This window comes from Corvus kubaryi, unplaced genomic scaffold (assembly GCF_017639235.1).
Source record: "Corvus kubaryi isolate FWS band 111438036 unplaced genomic scaffold, C.kubaryi_AGA036_p1.0 72, whole genome shotgun sequence".
Classification (NCBI taxonomy): domain Eukaryota; kingdom Metazoa; phylum Chordata; class Aves; order Passeriformes; family Corvidae; genus Corvus; species Corvus kubaryi.
In genome coordinates, this window is record NW_024582060.1 from 1701552 (window position 1) to 1714672 (window position 13121).

Here is a 13121-nt window from a genome sequence, read left to right on the forward strand (position 1 = left end):
CAATCCTGATCAGGCACATGGCTCTGCTGGCTTCACACTCAGTCAGCAGATGAACCTATGGCTGTTTGGACAGTCCCTGTGACCTGTTTGATTAAGCCTGCCTGTGAATTAGGGCCGTTTATTTGAGAACTGTAGACTCTCCAAACAATCACCAGGGAGTCACCGAGTGGGTGAGCCTTGAGTCTGTGGTGTTCTGCTCTGTGTATTCAGCAAGGAGAAATGAGAGATTGTCTCCTTTCTCTGCTACCAGGAACACACTGAATGTCAGATTAAGTTAATACAACATAAATTTGCCTTCTGATCTAATTGTACCTGGAGATTTGCAAGTGCCTCACTGTCAGGTGAAACCCATGAATCACAAGGTTTTATGAAGTATCAAGAGAGTCTGTGAGAAAATGAACTCTTTTAGGTATAACATTTTCAACCTTTTTCTGAGTATTGGTGTGGCGAAAAAGGGCATTGAAGGGAGAAACTAAAAAGAATCATGTATATAAAATACATTTTTACAGAATAACAGTGACAGACTAGATATGTTTAAAGTGAGGCTACTGAGTCTTCACTCAAATCCTTCAGGATGCCTGAGTGTTCTAATAACATTTACTTTATTTCAAATCTTAAAATATTAGGCAATGACAACTTTATATCTATCTGTAAGGTAGTCAGCCCTTGATACTAACTACATTCCAGTGAATATTTATACATTGATGTCATACTCATTTTACTAGTTGGGTTTTTTCTCTAGAAAGAGGAAGTACTTTTAACCTGCATTGTAATATTCATTCTCTGGGTTATAACATATTTTCTCTAACCCTGAGAGAGCTTTTTCTCAACAAACCAATATTAGATACTTACTATTTTCAGAATTCTAATTTTCTTTTCTTCGTTAGAAAAATGTCAACAAAATCAAGAAGACCACAAAATATTTTAGCGTGCCATGTATTGAATCTTTAATATTGGATTTATTTGCCATTTTTCAGAACTAAAACACTTCATCATAAACATACTTTTCAGTAGTTTTTAATTCCTCATTGGGAGTACCTTTCTCATATTTAGAGAAGTAAAGTTTAATTTTATAGCAAGTAAACAATGTGATCGTTTCAACAGCTCCCTCTAAAATATTTTTTTTTTCCTTCCTTCCAAATTCTGAAAATGCTTCACGCCTGTCTAAGTCACCTTCCATTCACCAGTAAATTCACCACTGATTAATTCAGTTCCACTCGACCTTGCTCTAGACACAGTCTCGTACACTGGGGTATGTCTGGCAGCTGAGGGACACAGATCACATGCAAGCAGGGCTCCAGTGCCACCTGAGCAGTGTCTGCGTGTTGTGTACAGCCAGCACAGCTCCAGAGCCTCAGCTGCCACCATCCTGGTGAGGGCTTTGCCCCAGTCACAGAGGTCTGAGAGCACTGCCACTGCTCAGGAGGGAAATCAGCTGCATGTGCTCTAAAGGAGAAAAGTGTTCAGAACCCCACCTTGCAGCTTGCTTGGAAGGTAGCGTTGATTGGTTCGTGATGCCCGAGTGCTTTCTGTAAATACATTTGCTGTGGAGAGTGTTGAGGGAAACTGGACAGAGCCTAAAGCATGTGTGTCTTTGCTGTATGTCCAGTGGGGCTGCACTAAAAGAAACTGGAAGCAGATGACCTGTGGTGTATTATGAGTGATGAACACATTGTGTGTGGTTGCTGTTTCAGGTCGAAGAGCATCTTTTCACTTAGAGTGTTTGAAAAGACAGAAAAACCAGGGCGTGGACGTCTCGCAGAAGACAGTCCTGCCTTTGCATCTGGTCCATCATCAGGTGAGTGTTAATAACCACACAGGTGAGTGTTAATAACCACACAGCCAGCTGCAGTGCCACCCCAGAGCGTCCCAACCCACTGCTTAAAAACCATTTGGGATAGATTCTCACCCACACCAAAGGCCCAGGTTTTAGCACTCAGGACTTCTATCATTCCCAGAATGCTACAGGAATATGTCCCTTGGAGTCAGCCACAGTTATCATTTTCTGATGCCCATGAAAGAATAAAATAAAATACTAGCAAAAAGATGAAAACAACTACCCAAATTGCATGCTGCAGCACAATTACACTGGCTTTGATGGCAGTATGCACATGAATGAACTGTGCACAGTCTACTTTCATATTAATTAAAGGTAACCAGTAAGCGTAATTAACCATTTTAAAACATAAACTGATTACACATAATCAATCAGCTTCTTAAGCCCTTTGTAACTGTGTTCAGCAGCCTAGCAAATGTATGCTTGGGCACGTACCTAGATGATTAGCCAGCTGTCAGACTCCAAAGGAGAGCTGTGTCTGTTGGTTTGACAATGCCACTTTTTGTCACCATAAAAGAAACAAGTGCAGATGGCAGTGCCAGCCTTGCAAGTGCGGCATCCTGCTCTGTGCAGTCCACCCAGGCAGGGCAGAATGGCCTTGCCACTTCTTTAGGCTGCCACGAGGGCAGAAAATGCCACACAGCAGGAATGGGAGGAGTGAGAAGTCAGAGGAGTGAGAGAGGAGTGGGCTTGAGGCTCCTTGGCTTTTCTCACCTCCACTTCCAGAGAGTTATCCTTTAATTCTTGAGCTCCAGAAAGCAGTGGTCTGCAGAGAGGTACAGCTGTGGCAGGGACAACCAGAAAATGTGTTGGAGCAGGGAGGATTGGTCAGGAAACAGCTTCCCACGTTCACCACAGCAGCAACAGCCCTCCCATGGCAGGCCAGGCAGAGGGAACACAGGCCTCCCAGCCCTCTCAGCCCACACAGCTGACAGAATCACCTCCCTCCAACCTCTACAAATAAGATGGAGCTACTTCACCCTTCCTCAACCCACCAGGCAGTCCTGGAGAGATGGGGCTCTGCCCACACAAGTGTCACTCAACCAGACCGAAGGGCTACCCTGACAGAGGCATCTGGCTACCAGCTGACAACACTCAGCAATGTTCACATGCTTACAAAAATGTTAACAGTGCCTAAAATAAGACCACAGAGTGGAAAGGTTGCCTCTGCTAAGCCTAATGGATTCTGTTGCTGTGAATGCTTGAAGAGGTGCTCTCATAGAATACCTGTACATCACGATATGTAAATGTATGCAGCTGAAGCTCAAAGCAATCCCACAGAGCTTCTTTCAGCTTCCTCAGAACCTTACATTTTTGATAAAACATTTTGTATATGTTTCTGCCAACAAGCTGAAAAATTGGTTCCGTTGCCCTGCCTGACAGATCTAGGTCTCTCCTTGAAGTCCTGGCTGTTTAAGGGATGTGCTGAGGCCATCAGAGCCTGCAGGGCATGACTTATTCAGAAGAAATTTTAAGGGCTTTCTTCCTCACTGAAATTTCATAGGAGTCTGACATCTAATTTCTGAGAAAGCCTTGGTGAACTTTCAGGTGACTAATAATTAATTCTGTTGTTTACCTGACACTGAAGCCACCAGCACAACATAGTTATCAGTTCCCAAGGACTTCAGTGGCAGATGGACTGAGCTTCACTGAACATTAGATAGCTTAAAGTGAGCTGTCTGGTTTAAATTAGTCAGTTCAGTCCCACTGTGGTCCATGGAGGGAAGGAGCATCACCAAAAGGCAAATTTAAGTCTTGTGTAAGTCATGTCTTTGCGGCAGCGTTTTCAGGCAGGCATTGAAGAGAAGGGAGGCTTGCCAGTGCCTCTCTGCACAGCTAGCTTAGACTAAACACAGAGCTTCCCCATAGCTGAAGCTGGGTGAGCCTAACACCAGCCTGAACACAACACAATCCACGTGCTTTTGCATTTTCTATGCGTTTATTTCATTGCTCAGCCATGAGCTGTCTGAGATGAGCTTATGACTCTGACAGTCTTGCTCATAGAACAAGGAAGCAGTCACCATCAATAAGGCATCAGATCAGCCCTGTGCAACAAGAGGCTTCCTGAGAATTTGTTATAAGAGGAGGCTGGATGACTCAGGGGTTGTGTATATGACTACAGGAAGGACTGGATGGCTGAAAGTATAATCATCAGATATTGATCCTCCCACCAACAACAGATGCCTTAAAATCCCGTGGTGGATTTAAAGTTATTGCCAACTGCACACACATCTAAAATTCACATCTGGTATCTGTAGATATCATCAGTAGACACTTAAAACAGCAACTGGCAGTAAAAGCCTGTGCTATGTGTGGTGTCAGTGGTGGGAAAATGAGTTGCTGTCTCCCCCACTAGAGAAGAGGTAATGTTTCTGGCAGTGCCGTGGGAATGGGGCTGCATCCCTCCTGGCAGTGCCAGGGGAATGGGGCTGCATCCCTCCTGGCAGTGCCGTGGGAATGGGGCTGCATCCCTCCTGGCAGTGCCGTGGGAATGAGGCTGCATCCCTCCTGGCAGTGCCAGGGGAATGGGGCTGCATCCCTCCTGGCAGTGCCGTGGGAATGGGGCTGCATCCCTCCTGGCAGTGCCAGGGGAATGGGGCTGCATCCCTCCTGGCAGTGCCGTGGCTCCCAGGCTGAAGAGCTGCAGTTCTGAAAGTTTCCAATCCAGTGCTTGGCACTAGCACAGGGTACACCATTTAAAGGAAAGCTTGCAAAATGAGTTTGCAGCACACATCTAAACCCTTCAAGGAGTCGGCAGCTGTTTTCACAAGCCTCGAGACTCTCCAGACCTTTCTCGGATGGTTTCTTCAGCACCTCCTTGTTCCAGCCCTGCAAGCTCTCATTCACCTTGTCCCTCCTCTGTCCACAGGCATTAGCAGTGGCCGGCCTGAGTCCCCGGCTCCAGCGAAGCCATTCCCCCACCATGTTCTCTCGGCTGTGTGCTACGCCCCCGGCCACGCCCTGCAACCGGGGCTGGCCGCAACAGACCATCCCAACCCTGCGCCTCGACGGGGCAGAGTCCTCGGAGAAGCTCAACAGCAGCTTGCCGTCCGTCCACTGCGGCTCCCGGTACCCTGAGAGCGGCGGCAGCCCCAGGAGAGCCCGGCCGGTGTCCCTGACCGTGCCCAGCCAGACCGCAGGGAGCAGCCGGCAGCTCCACGGCAGCGCCAGCAGCCTGGTGGAAGCGGTAAGAATGCACACTCTCGAAGGACACGGTGTCCGCTAGAAACATGGCCCTCGGAAGAGCTGGGCGACAGATCCACTGCTGCCCACAGTGCCAGGAGTAGGAGAGCCCAGCTCCCAGCAGGGGTGTAGCAGCATGAATGGGAGAAGGAACACAGCAGCAAAGAGGGTTGTGTTAGAGGTGTGACGGGGTTGGTGCTGCAGAGTACTAACGCGTGTCTTTGTGTTCTGGTTCCCCACCTGCTTTTGAAGGTCTTGATTTCGGAAGGACTGATGCAGTTTGCTCAAGATCCAAAGTTCATTGAGGTCACAACCCAGGAGCTCGCAGACGCCTGCGACATGACGATAGAAGAGATGGAAAATGCAGCAGACAACATTCTCAATGGTAACAGCAAGCAGAGCCCCAATGGCAACCTCTTGCCTTTTGCTAACTGCAGGGACCCAGGGCAGGACAGTGCAGGAGAGGAAGAGGAAGAGGTGCAGAACCCGGATTGTAGGATAAGTCAGGAGGAGCTCAAGGACAGCAGGATTTATATCAGCAGCCTGTAGTTGCCAGGGCTGGAAGCGATGCTGGTTTTTTATTTGTTTCAATGTTCCTAATGGGTTTGTTTCAGAAGTGCCTCACTGTTCTCGTGACCTGGAGTAACCGGAACAGCGTTCTTCATTCATTTCTGTTGGGACGAGTCGCAGAGTTGGGTGGTGTAAGAAAGCTTTTCAGGAGCGGATATAACCCCAGCACGTGTCCATGAAGGAAGAGTGAGGAGGAGGAGAAGAAGAGGAGGAGAGCCAGCTCCCTCTTTTTTTCAGTCCCTGCACAAGGAACGACAGCTGCCTCTGGAGCACGAAGGGGAACCTCAGCTTCCTGTGGATGGCCCTAGCCAAAAGGACCCTGCGCCAAACGGGTGTCTTTCAACTTTGCTTGTAAAAATCATTTTGCACATATTCTGTATGAGCCTCACCGTCTCCATAAAGCCAAGGCCCTTTGATTCGGAAGGAGAGGAAGACTTCTGCTGTGGATTCCCACACGGCCACGGGGAGGAGGAAGCAGGAGAAGCCCGCGGGCGCCCGAGGCGCAACCCAGCCCTGCTGAGACTCCGGCAGCAGCCCCTGCCGGCCAATCAGACCTCGGGCAGTCACTCGCCAGCCAATCAGAGCTCAGGCGGTCTCCTGCCGGCCAGTCAGAGCTCAGCACGCCAACTGTGCCAGCCAATGGGAGAGCAGGCATGGCGGCGGGGCCGAGGGGCCGCCGGGCCTGTGCAGAGTTATTGTTTCGCAGTTTGGTATTTTCTTGAAAGCATGTTGCAGTTTTTATTTTGACTATTTTATTATTATTATTTTTTTGAGGGAGAAGGGAGTGTTTACAGCATTTTGTAATCACCTACCTTTTTTGTTTTGGTTTTATTTTCACCTTTGCAGATGTTAAATTGGTTTGATCATGTTGTATTATTTAAACTGGGGGGTGGGGGGGGGCTTCTCCATTGGAATTTGGTAGAAGTATAATGATAGATGAGTTTTACCAACCATTATGTACACCGAGAATTTGTAATTTTATTTACTAGTAACTGAAACCTTTTTTTGTTGTTGTTTTATAATTTAAAGATAGTAGGCAATGCACTTGATATAGTCTTGCACATTTGAGTGATTGATTTGGGTTCTTTTTAGTGCTAAGTGTATCTGTGAGTGTGGGAGCAACAGGAGCGAGTGTGTGCGCGTGTGTGCGTGTAAGTGCAGTTCTCCACATCCTGGTTTGAGCTGCAGGAGATCTGTATCTGGGGCCATTCGAATGCAAAAACAAACCACTGTCTCTGCTTTCGAAAAGGGAATCAGTAACTTTGCATTTTCTGTTCCACAAGATATGCAAAAACAATGCAATAATATTAATTTTAAAATAAAATTGTAAGTTGTGTTGGCATTAAAACTGTATAGAAAAGAAAAATTACCGGGGTGGGGGGAAACAACAAACAAAAAACAAACAAAAAAAACAAACCAGAAGACGTTACGCTTCGATATATTCCGTGTGATGTTTTATTGCATTGATAATGTTTCTGTTGAAGAAACCGTTATACTTGAATTCAGGTCAGTTTCAGTATTTTTCAGATATTTTTTTAAAATGAATTGCAATTGTGCCAAGCAAAGATAATGAATTGAATTAAGTTTGTTTAAAAAAAAAAAGAAAAAAAAGAATCACTTCTTGTATATTTTGCTGCATGTCAAGTGAATCATTTCGTATTTGGAATGTGCCAAGCTTTACCTTTGAACTTTTAAGTGCTTTTTTACGTGTGGTTGGGGAAAGGGTACTATTTTTTTTTTTTTTTCCTTTTTTAATTTGTACAATGAACAAAGTGTACCTGGTGTAAGTAACTATTCTGCAATCCACTGACAGGTTGAACGTTACTGATTTTGCATATCTTGTGTTCATTTTCCTTCTTCCTTGCTCCCTTTTAACGTGCACGATGACTTTATTGGTAGAGAATCTTTCTTCCAGAGACTGGGACATTTTATTCAGGCTTTGTTTTCTTTCCTTTTGCTCAGTTCCTCTAAAGGTCTCGTCCCACTCGAGGGTGGCAAGACCCTCAAGCCCATTTGGCAGATCCATCCTACATGTTCAGCTGGCACCAGCAATTCCAGGAGTGGGGAGGGAATATCTGGCTTCAAAATTATTTTATTAAACAGCTAAACCCTGATCAATTATAGCAGGATCCGGGGATAAGAAATGCAAGAATAGTTGGCAAAGTAAAGTTATCTAACCCTAAAAGCAGAGGACTAAAAGCAGAGGGAGAGAGCTCTGGATCTTTATTAAGAGAATTGCTGCAGTCTGGTCAAGATGCAGGTGCCAAGTGACTTTTTGGTGTTCCTATGCATGGTCTCAGTCCTCTTCCCAGACTTTAGTGGATGGGTCAGATACTAAGTCACAAAACATCTGGCAGCACAGCATGTCCCAGCCATATTCCTGACTAGTAAGTGTGAAACTCTCTCGATTCTCTCACACTGAAGGTTGGCCCTAACCCCGGAGAGAGGCTGAAAAAACAGGCACGTATTGTTAGATTTTATGCAACCGATTTTTGTCTAGACTACTGCTGTTTTTTCTCCCTCCTCAGGATGATTCACAAACTTGCAGACCAGTTCTGAGCTCCAAGGTGTGATCTGACTCAGAGCTAAACTTTGATTCAAATCTTGAGCTTCTGCAGATGTCCGAGAACACCCTTCATTGCATACATTGATTACATTATTTTTGTAACACTCTTCTTCTTCTTCTCAATCCTCTGGGGCATAAAGGAGAAATAGCAAAGGCTATTTTTGACTGTACTTTTTGAACCGGCCAGTATCAGCTCAAGATACCTTGAAAAAAACCAAATACATTTAAACTAGAGAAATACAAATCCATTTGTACAAGCATCTGTCATTAAAGTCGTAATTCAAGACTTCCCTGGAGAATGTAACCAGCTGATGTGGGTCAGTCCCATCCTTCCATCCCTGGTCCCTGTATGGAGACAGGCACACAAGTGTGTCTCCCTTTGAGTTTGCTGCTGCTGGTGCTGATGTGCTCCAAAGGTACTTGAAGGGGGAAAGGCCCGTGTTGGCTGTTTCTGAAAATGCCCTGTAAGGGCTCCCTAACTCATTTTCTTTCACTGCAAAGTCCATCTGACCCTCCCAATGGAAGACTCCTGAAAAACAGTGCTAACCTAAATTAGTGGTGACAATGAGCATTTTGGATCATCTTTTAGGATTTTTCTTGATGAGAAGGAAGATGGTAGGAAGGATTGTGCCCCACGCATTCTTGGTGAAAGCTGCTACTCCCTCGGGGGTCAGAGCCTACAATGGCCAGGGGAAACCCCGCTCTCTCCTGGAAGACCCCGTAGGTGCTGCAGAGTGGAAAATGTATGACTAGCAGAGAATGCAAATGACTTTTGCAGTTTGAGGGGCAGGTGTTAAATTTAGTAATTGCTGGTGCCAGCTGTGCAAATTTCTGGGGAGGGCGGTTTTGGGGGTTTTTTTTTCATTTGAGGTACTTCCAATGTGCACATTGTGACAGGCCTGAGCAAAGAGCTGCTGCCTCCTGCGAGTGAGGCAGAGTCTGGGGGACAGTGGGAAGGAGGGGGCAGGTTTAGTTCCTGGAGCGTTTCCCTGCGTATGGAAGTGGATGGTGGGTACAATCACTGTGCTGTGGATGGAAGCGTGGAAGGAACCAATGGCTGAGAAGTGGCATGGAAGGAAAGAATGGGGAAAACCATCTGCTGTTTGCCTCTGAGCATCTCTGACTTGCTAGAGTACACTGCAGACTAAAGACGTTTCTTACAAAACAGCAAACCTCCTCCCTGTATCACTCCTGCTCATTAGTCCAGACAGTACTGGGCCAGCCACATCGGGTGCATTTCTTTTTTTCTTCCTTATTTCTGTGTGGCTGACGTGATGGGAAAGCAAGTGGAACTCATGATCCAGAGCTGGAGTTTTGTTGTCCACAGACCTTTTGTGCATCATCTGCCTCTTCAGCTGGACACGGGGACAATGATGGTGTAGATGCTGCTGCTACTGCAGGGGTCCCATCTGTTTTCTTGCCCTGCCCACCACACCCCAGCACGGAGGGACAGCCAGAGAGGCGCCGTGTACAGAACCGCATCTATTTCTGCTTTGTTTTCTGACTCAGAACCCTGCCCCAGTGACTACGACAACGACGACAACAACAACAAAAAAAGGGCAAATGCATTTTTTACATTTCTTGATAATTTCCAAAGCAATGTATCATTGCTTTCTTTAGACTGACGCCAATATAACAGTTGTATGGGTCTCAGCCAGGCTCCTGTGTCTTTTCTGCCTGAGTTTCAGATTGCTGTATGAAATGTATGCGCGTTTGCACACAGACACAACCAGACGAGGTGGCGGGACCCCAAGCCCGTGGGGTTGGTCACCTGTGTCACAGATGGAGTTGGAGGCCTTGCTTCGTACGTGTAGATGAGAAACCCCAACCCACTGGTCCCGTGAGCTGAAGTGAAGCAGCCCTACTGAGACAGAACTGAGTATCCTGAGATACATCCATGGTCCAGTTGTGACTGTCCCCACAGCAGGGGCAGCAGGGGGGAGAGGAACACTGAATGGGGAATTTGGAGCACAATAATATTGAAGGAGAATCCAGTCGGGGGTTTTGGTTAACGGTGAGATTTTATCAGTTCCCATAATGAAAACTGTAGTGCATATAAAGAAAACGTTCCAGGCCATCAGAAGCCCCAGTTCCCATCTTGCTAACATAAGGCTTGAGGGCACTAGAGGCCAGGGAGGTTGTATTGAGGTGAAGAATGTGGAAAACAGCACTGGGCCCTGAAAAATTTAATTGTATCTTTCCCCCATTTATTTTCTTCCTCAGAGAAGTCTAAGAAATATAATTCTCAATAGCTGCACAGGATTTTTTTTTTTCTTCTTTTGAATGTTGTGAAACTTTTAAAGTTTTATTCTGGGTGAGCAAGCCCAAGGATCCAGAAGGTTTCCAACGGGATCTCAGTCCGTGGAGCTTTTACCTCTGTTCCTGCTTTGTTTCTGGAAAGTTGAAACCACTATGGCCTCACTACTACAGCTCCCTGAGGTTGGGTGGGTGAGGGCAGAAGTACAGCAACAGGTATGTCCTGTTCTGAAGACAGATTGGGCTCCAGCTGCTTTCAGTAAAGTCAGTAGCATCACACTGGAATGGAAAAAAAACCCTCTTCTGATACAAACTTTAGTGTTCTAGTTAAATTCTCCATTCTTCTCCTCCCCCTTATGGGGAACTTAACACTTGAGCATAAAAAACAGGCCTTCTTTAGGGGCACAGGGCTCGACTCAGTTGCCTACATGTGGTTGTCTGCTGTCACTTGAGATACCCTACAGTATCCTCTGCCAGGTCTGCCGCAGCTGGTGGGGAGAGGCACAGCGCTGCCCCAGCCAGGGCTGGTGCCACAGCCCTCAGCCCCAGACCGTGGCAGAGGTCTCAGGTGGTGGGAGACATTTAGGCAACTTAATCTAGTCCCTTTCTAAAGGGCTAATTGAGAGGAGCAGCACCAATGACTGATGTAATGAGGGAATCTTCATTAGCATTACCAAGGGCTTAGTTAGGCAGGATCTGGAGCTTGTCTCCACACTCCCATGCTGTTGTTTTCCTAGCCCATGTCAGGCACTCTGCCTCCACTCCTGCGGCCTGAAGTTGGCAGCGCTCTGCCCAGTCCTTTCCTTAGGCCAGGGTTAGCGGCTGCATCCCAGGCCCAGTGGAGCAGGGACAGGGACAGGCCCAGGCGAGAGCAGGCGTCACTCCATTCAACCACAGATTTTTCTGCCAGCCCCTTTCCAAAGCTTTTTCCTGTTCGAGACAGACTCACAAACTCAGACACCATTTGTTAGCCTCATCATTCAGGTGATTAAATACCTGTGTTTTTCTGTTAGCGCTTTCCCAATTAGGCTGAAATGCTTTCAGTATTTTAAGCATCCTAAAGTCAGTCTGCTCCCATCTCAAGCACCTAGGCAGACTGACAGCCAATACTATCTAAACATCATCAACTTTATGATTGCTCATAGAAATGATTGTTTCAAGCTTATTTAATCTTGACAGTTTGAATGTGGGAAGATTTTGGAGGAGGAGGAGTGAGATTGTAAATATCTCTGACAAACATTGCTGCATCACACACACACAAAAAAAGGGGAGATACTTATAAAACTGCCTTAAAAATCAATTCTGAATGATGACATCTCCCTCCAAACAATTGCCGCTTGATAGAGCAAGGAATGAGTCACTTTGGGTGAATTCTGGCAAGAAGTGGTTGGAATCTAGTCCAGTTTCAGGAACGAAAGTGTCATTTAGGAGTTGATCTCTCAGTCTGAATTCACATCAGCACCAATGACTGAGCACTGCAGGATCAAAAGGGTTTAAGGTCTGGGGGTACTGTCTGTGCATGGTTTGGGTCGGGCCCAGCAAGGTACTGCGTACCGGTGTTTCCCAGTGACTTCAGGGAAGATGGGGTTCCTCAGCACCTCTTAAGTTCAGGCCCTGGAGCACCATTTCCTGCTCTGATCATCAGCTATAAATGTTGATAAATGTAAGTGTTTTGCCTTCATTTGAATTGCCCAGAGCTGTAAAATGACCTCTCTCAAGTATAAATCAGTCCAGATACAAACCTCCTCTATCACTCTTCCCTACACTCCCTGCCCACCTTCCCAGCCCTCCCTTGCCCCTCCACCCAAGCCCTTCCCTGTCTCAATTCTTTACCTCCTTCCACACTTTTATATCTAGTTTTCATGAACCCACAGAAATGCTTTTGTAAATACTGCTGTACAGTTTGTAACCGTCATGTAAGCCTGTCATCAGTGCCAGAGTCCGTCTTGCCCTCTCGCACGTTTTAAAATCAACAGAGGAAAGTTAGAGCGAATGGCCCGCCAGTGAGCTATAGGGTCATCTCTGTGTGGGACAAATGTATATTCCTGTAAGATTGCATTTTTATCTAAGGAATGATGTTATTTTAAAATTGCTAATAAATTTCTAAACAATGTCCAGATTTGTTCAATATTGTAAATGGTATCAAAACTCCTTTGACATTGCTCCCGCTTCCCAGCAGTGGCTGAAAAATAAGACAGCTTCCTGCAGCCCCTTATTTCCCACTGGCAGCCCCGCTGCCACTCATGGGCTCTTGTCCCTATTTAAGGGGCTGCAGAACAGTCTTGACAGCCACAGCCTGTCCTGTTAAACAGTAACTTAGGAGATCCAACTGCTCTCTGCACTGCTGTCACCACAGAAATTCTGCCCTGTCACGATGTCCAACACGTGACTCACGCGTAACCACACATTTAACATTTTCTCTACTGGATTCCTTTTTACCAAGCACATGCAATAGAAAATGAGTGCCCTCAGCTTAAATACAGTGTAATTATACATAAGCCATGAAGCTAATGGGATGATAACAAGTAACGTTCCACACATTTGCTTGTCGATTGAGCAAATTTGTTCTACCATGGTTATCAAGAAATTACACCACAATGCCAGCTGAGCGCTGCATTTCTGTCACAGCATTATAAATCACAGTGTGCTCAGCCCAAGTAAGATTCAGTAAAATAACGCCTAAAGAAAAATGAATGTTTTTTTTCAGTT

The 13121-nt window shown here is 46.2% G+C and overlaps 1 protein-coding gene across 22 annotated transcripts in view; it reads left to right on the forward strand.

Moving 5' to 3' along the window:
- Positions 1-12525, forward strand: part of CACNA1C (calcium voltage-gated channel subunit alpha1 C) — a 464262-nt gene extending 451737 nt beyond the window's left edge. For all 22 annotated transcript variants that reach the window (XM_042050204.1, XM_042050205.1, XM_042050210.1 and 19 more), the window contains 3 exons: positions 1695-1798; positions 4707-5024; positions 5273-12525. In XM_042050204.1, coding sequence (XP_041906138.1) covers positions 1695-1798; positions 4707-5024; positions 5273-5569 — 719 coding nt within the window. In that variant the 3' untranslated portion in view covers positions 5570-12525. The remainder of the gene's footprint in view (positions 1-1694; positions 1799-4706; positions 5025-5272) is intronic.
- Positions 12526-13121: the final 596 nt, after the last annotated feature.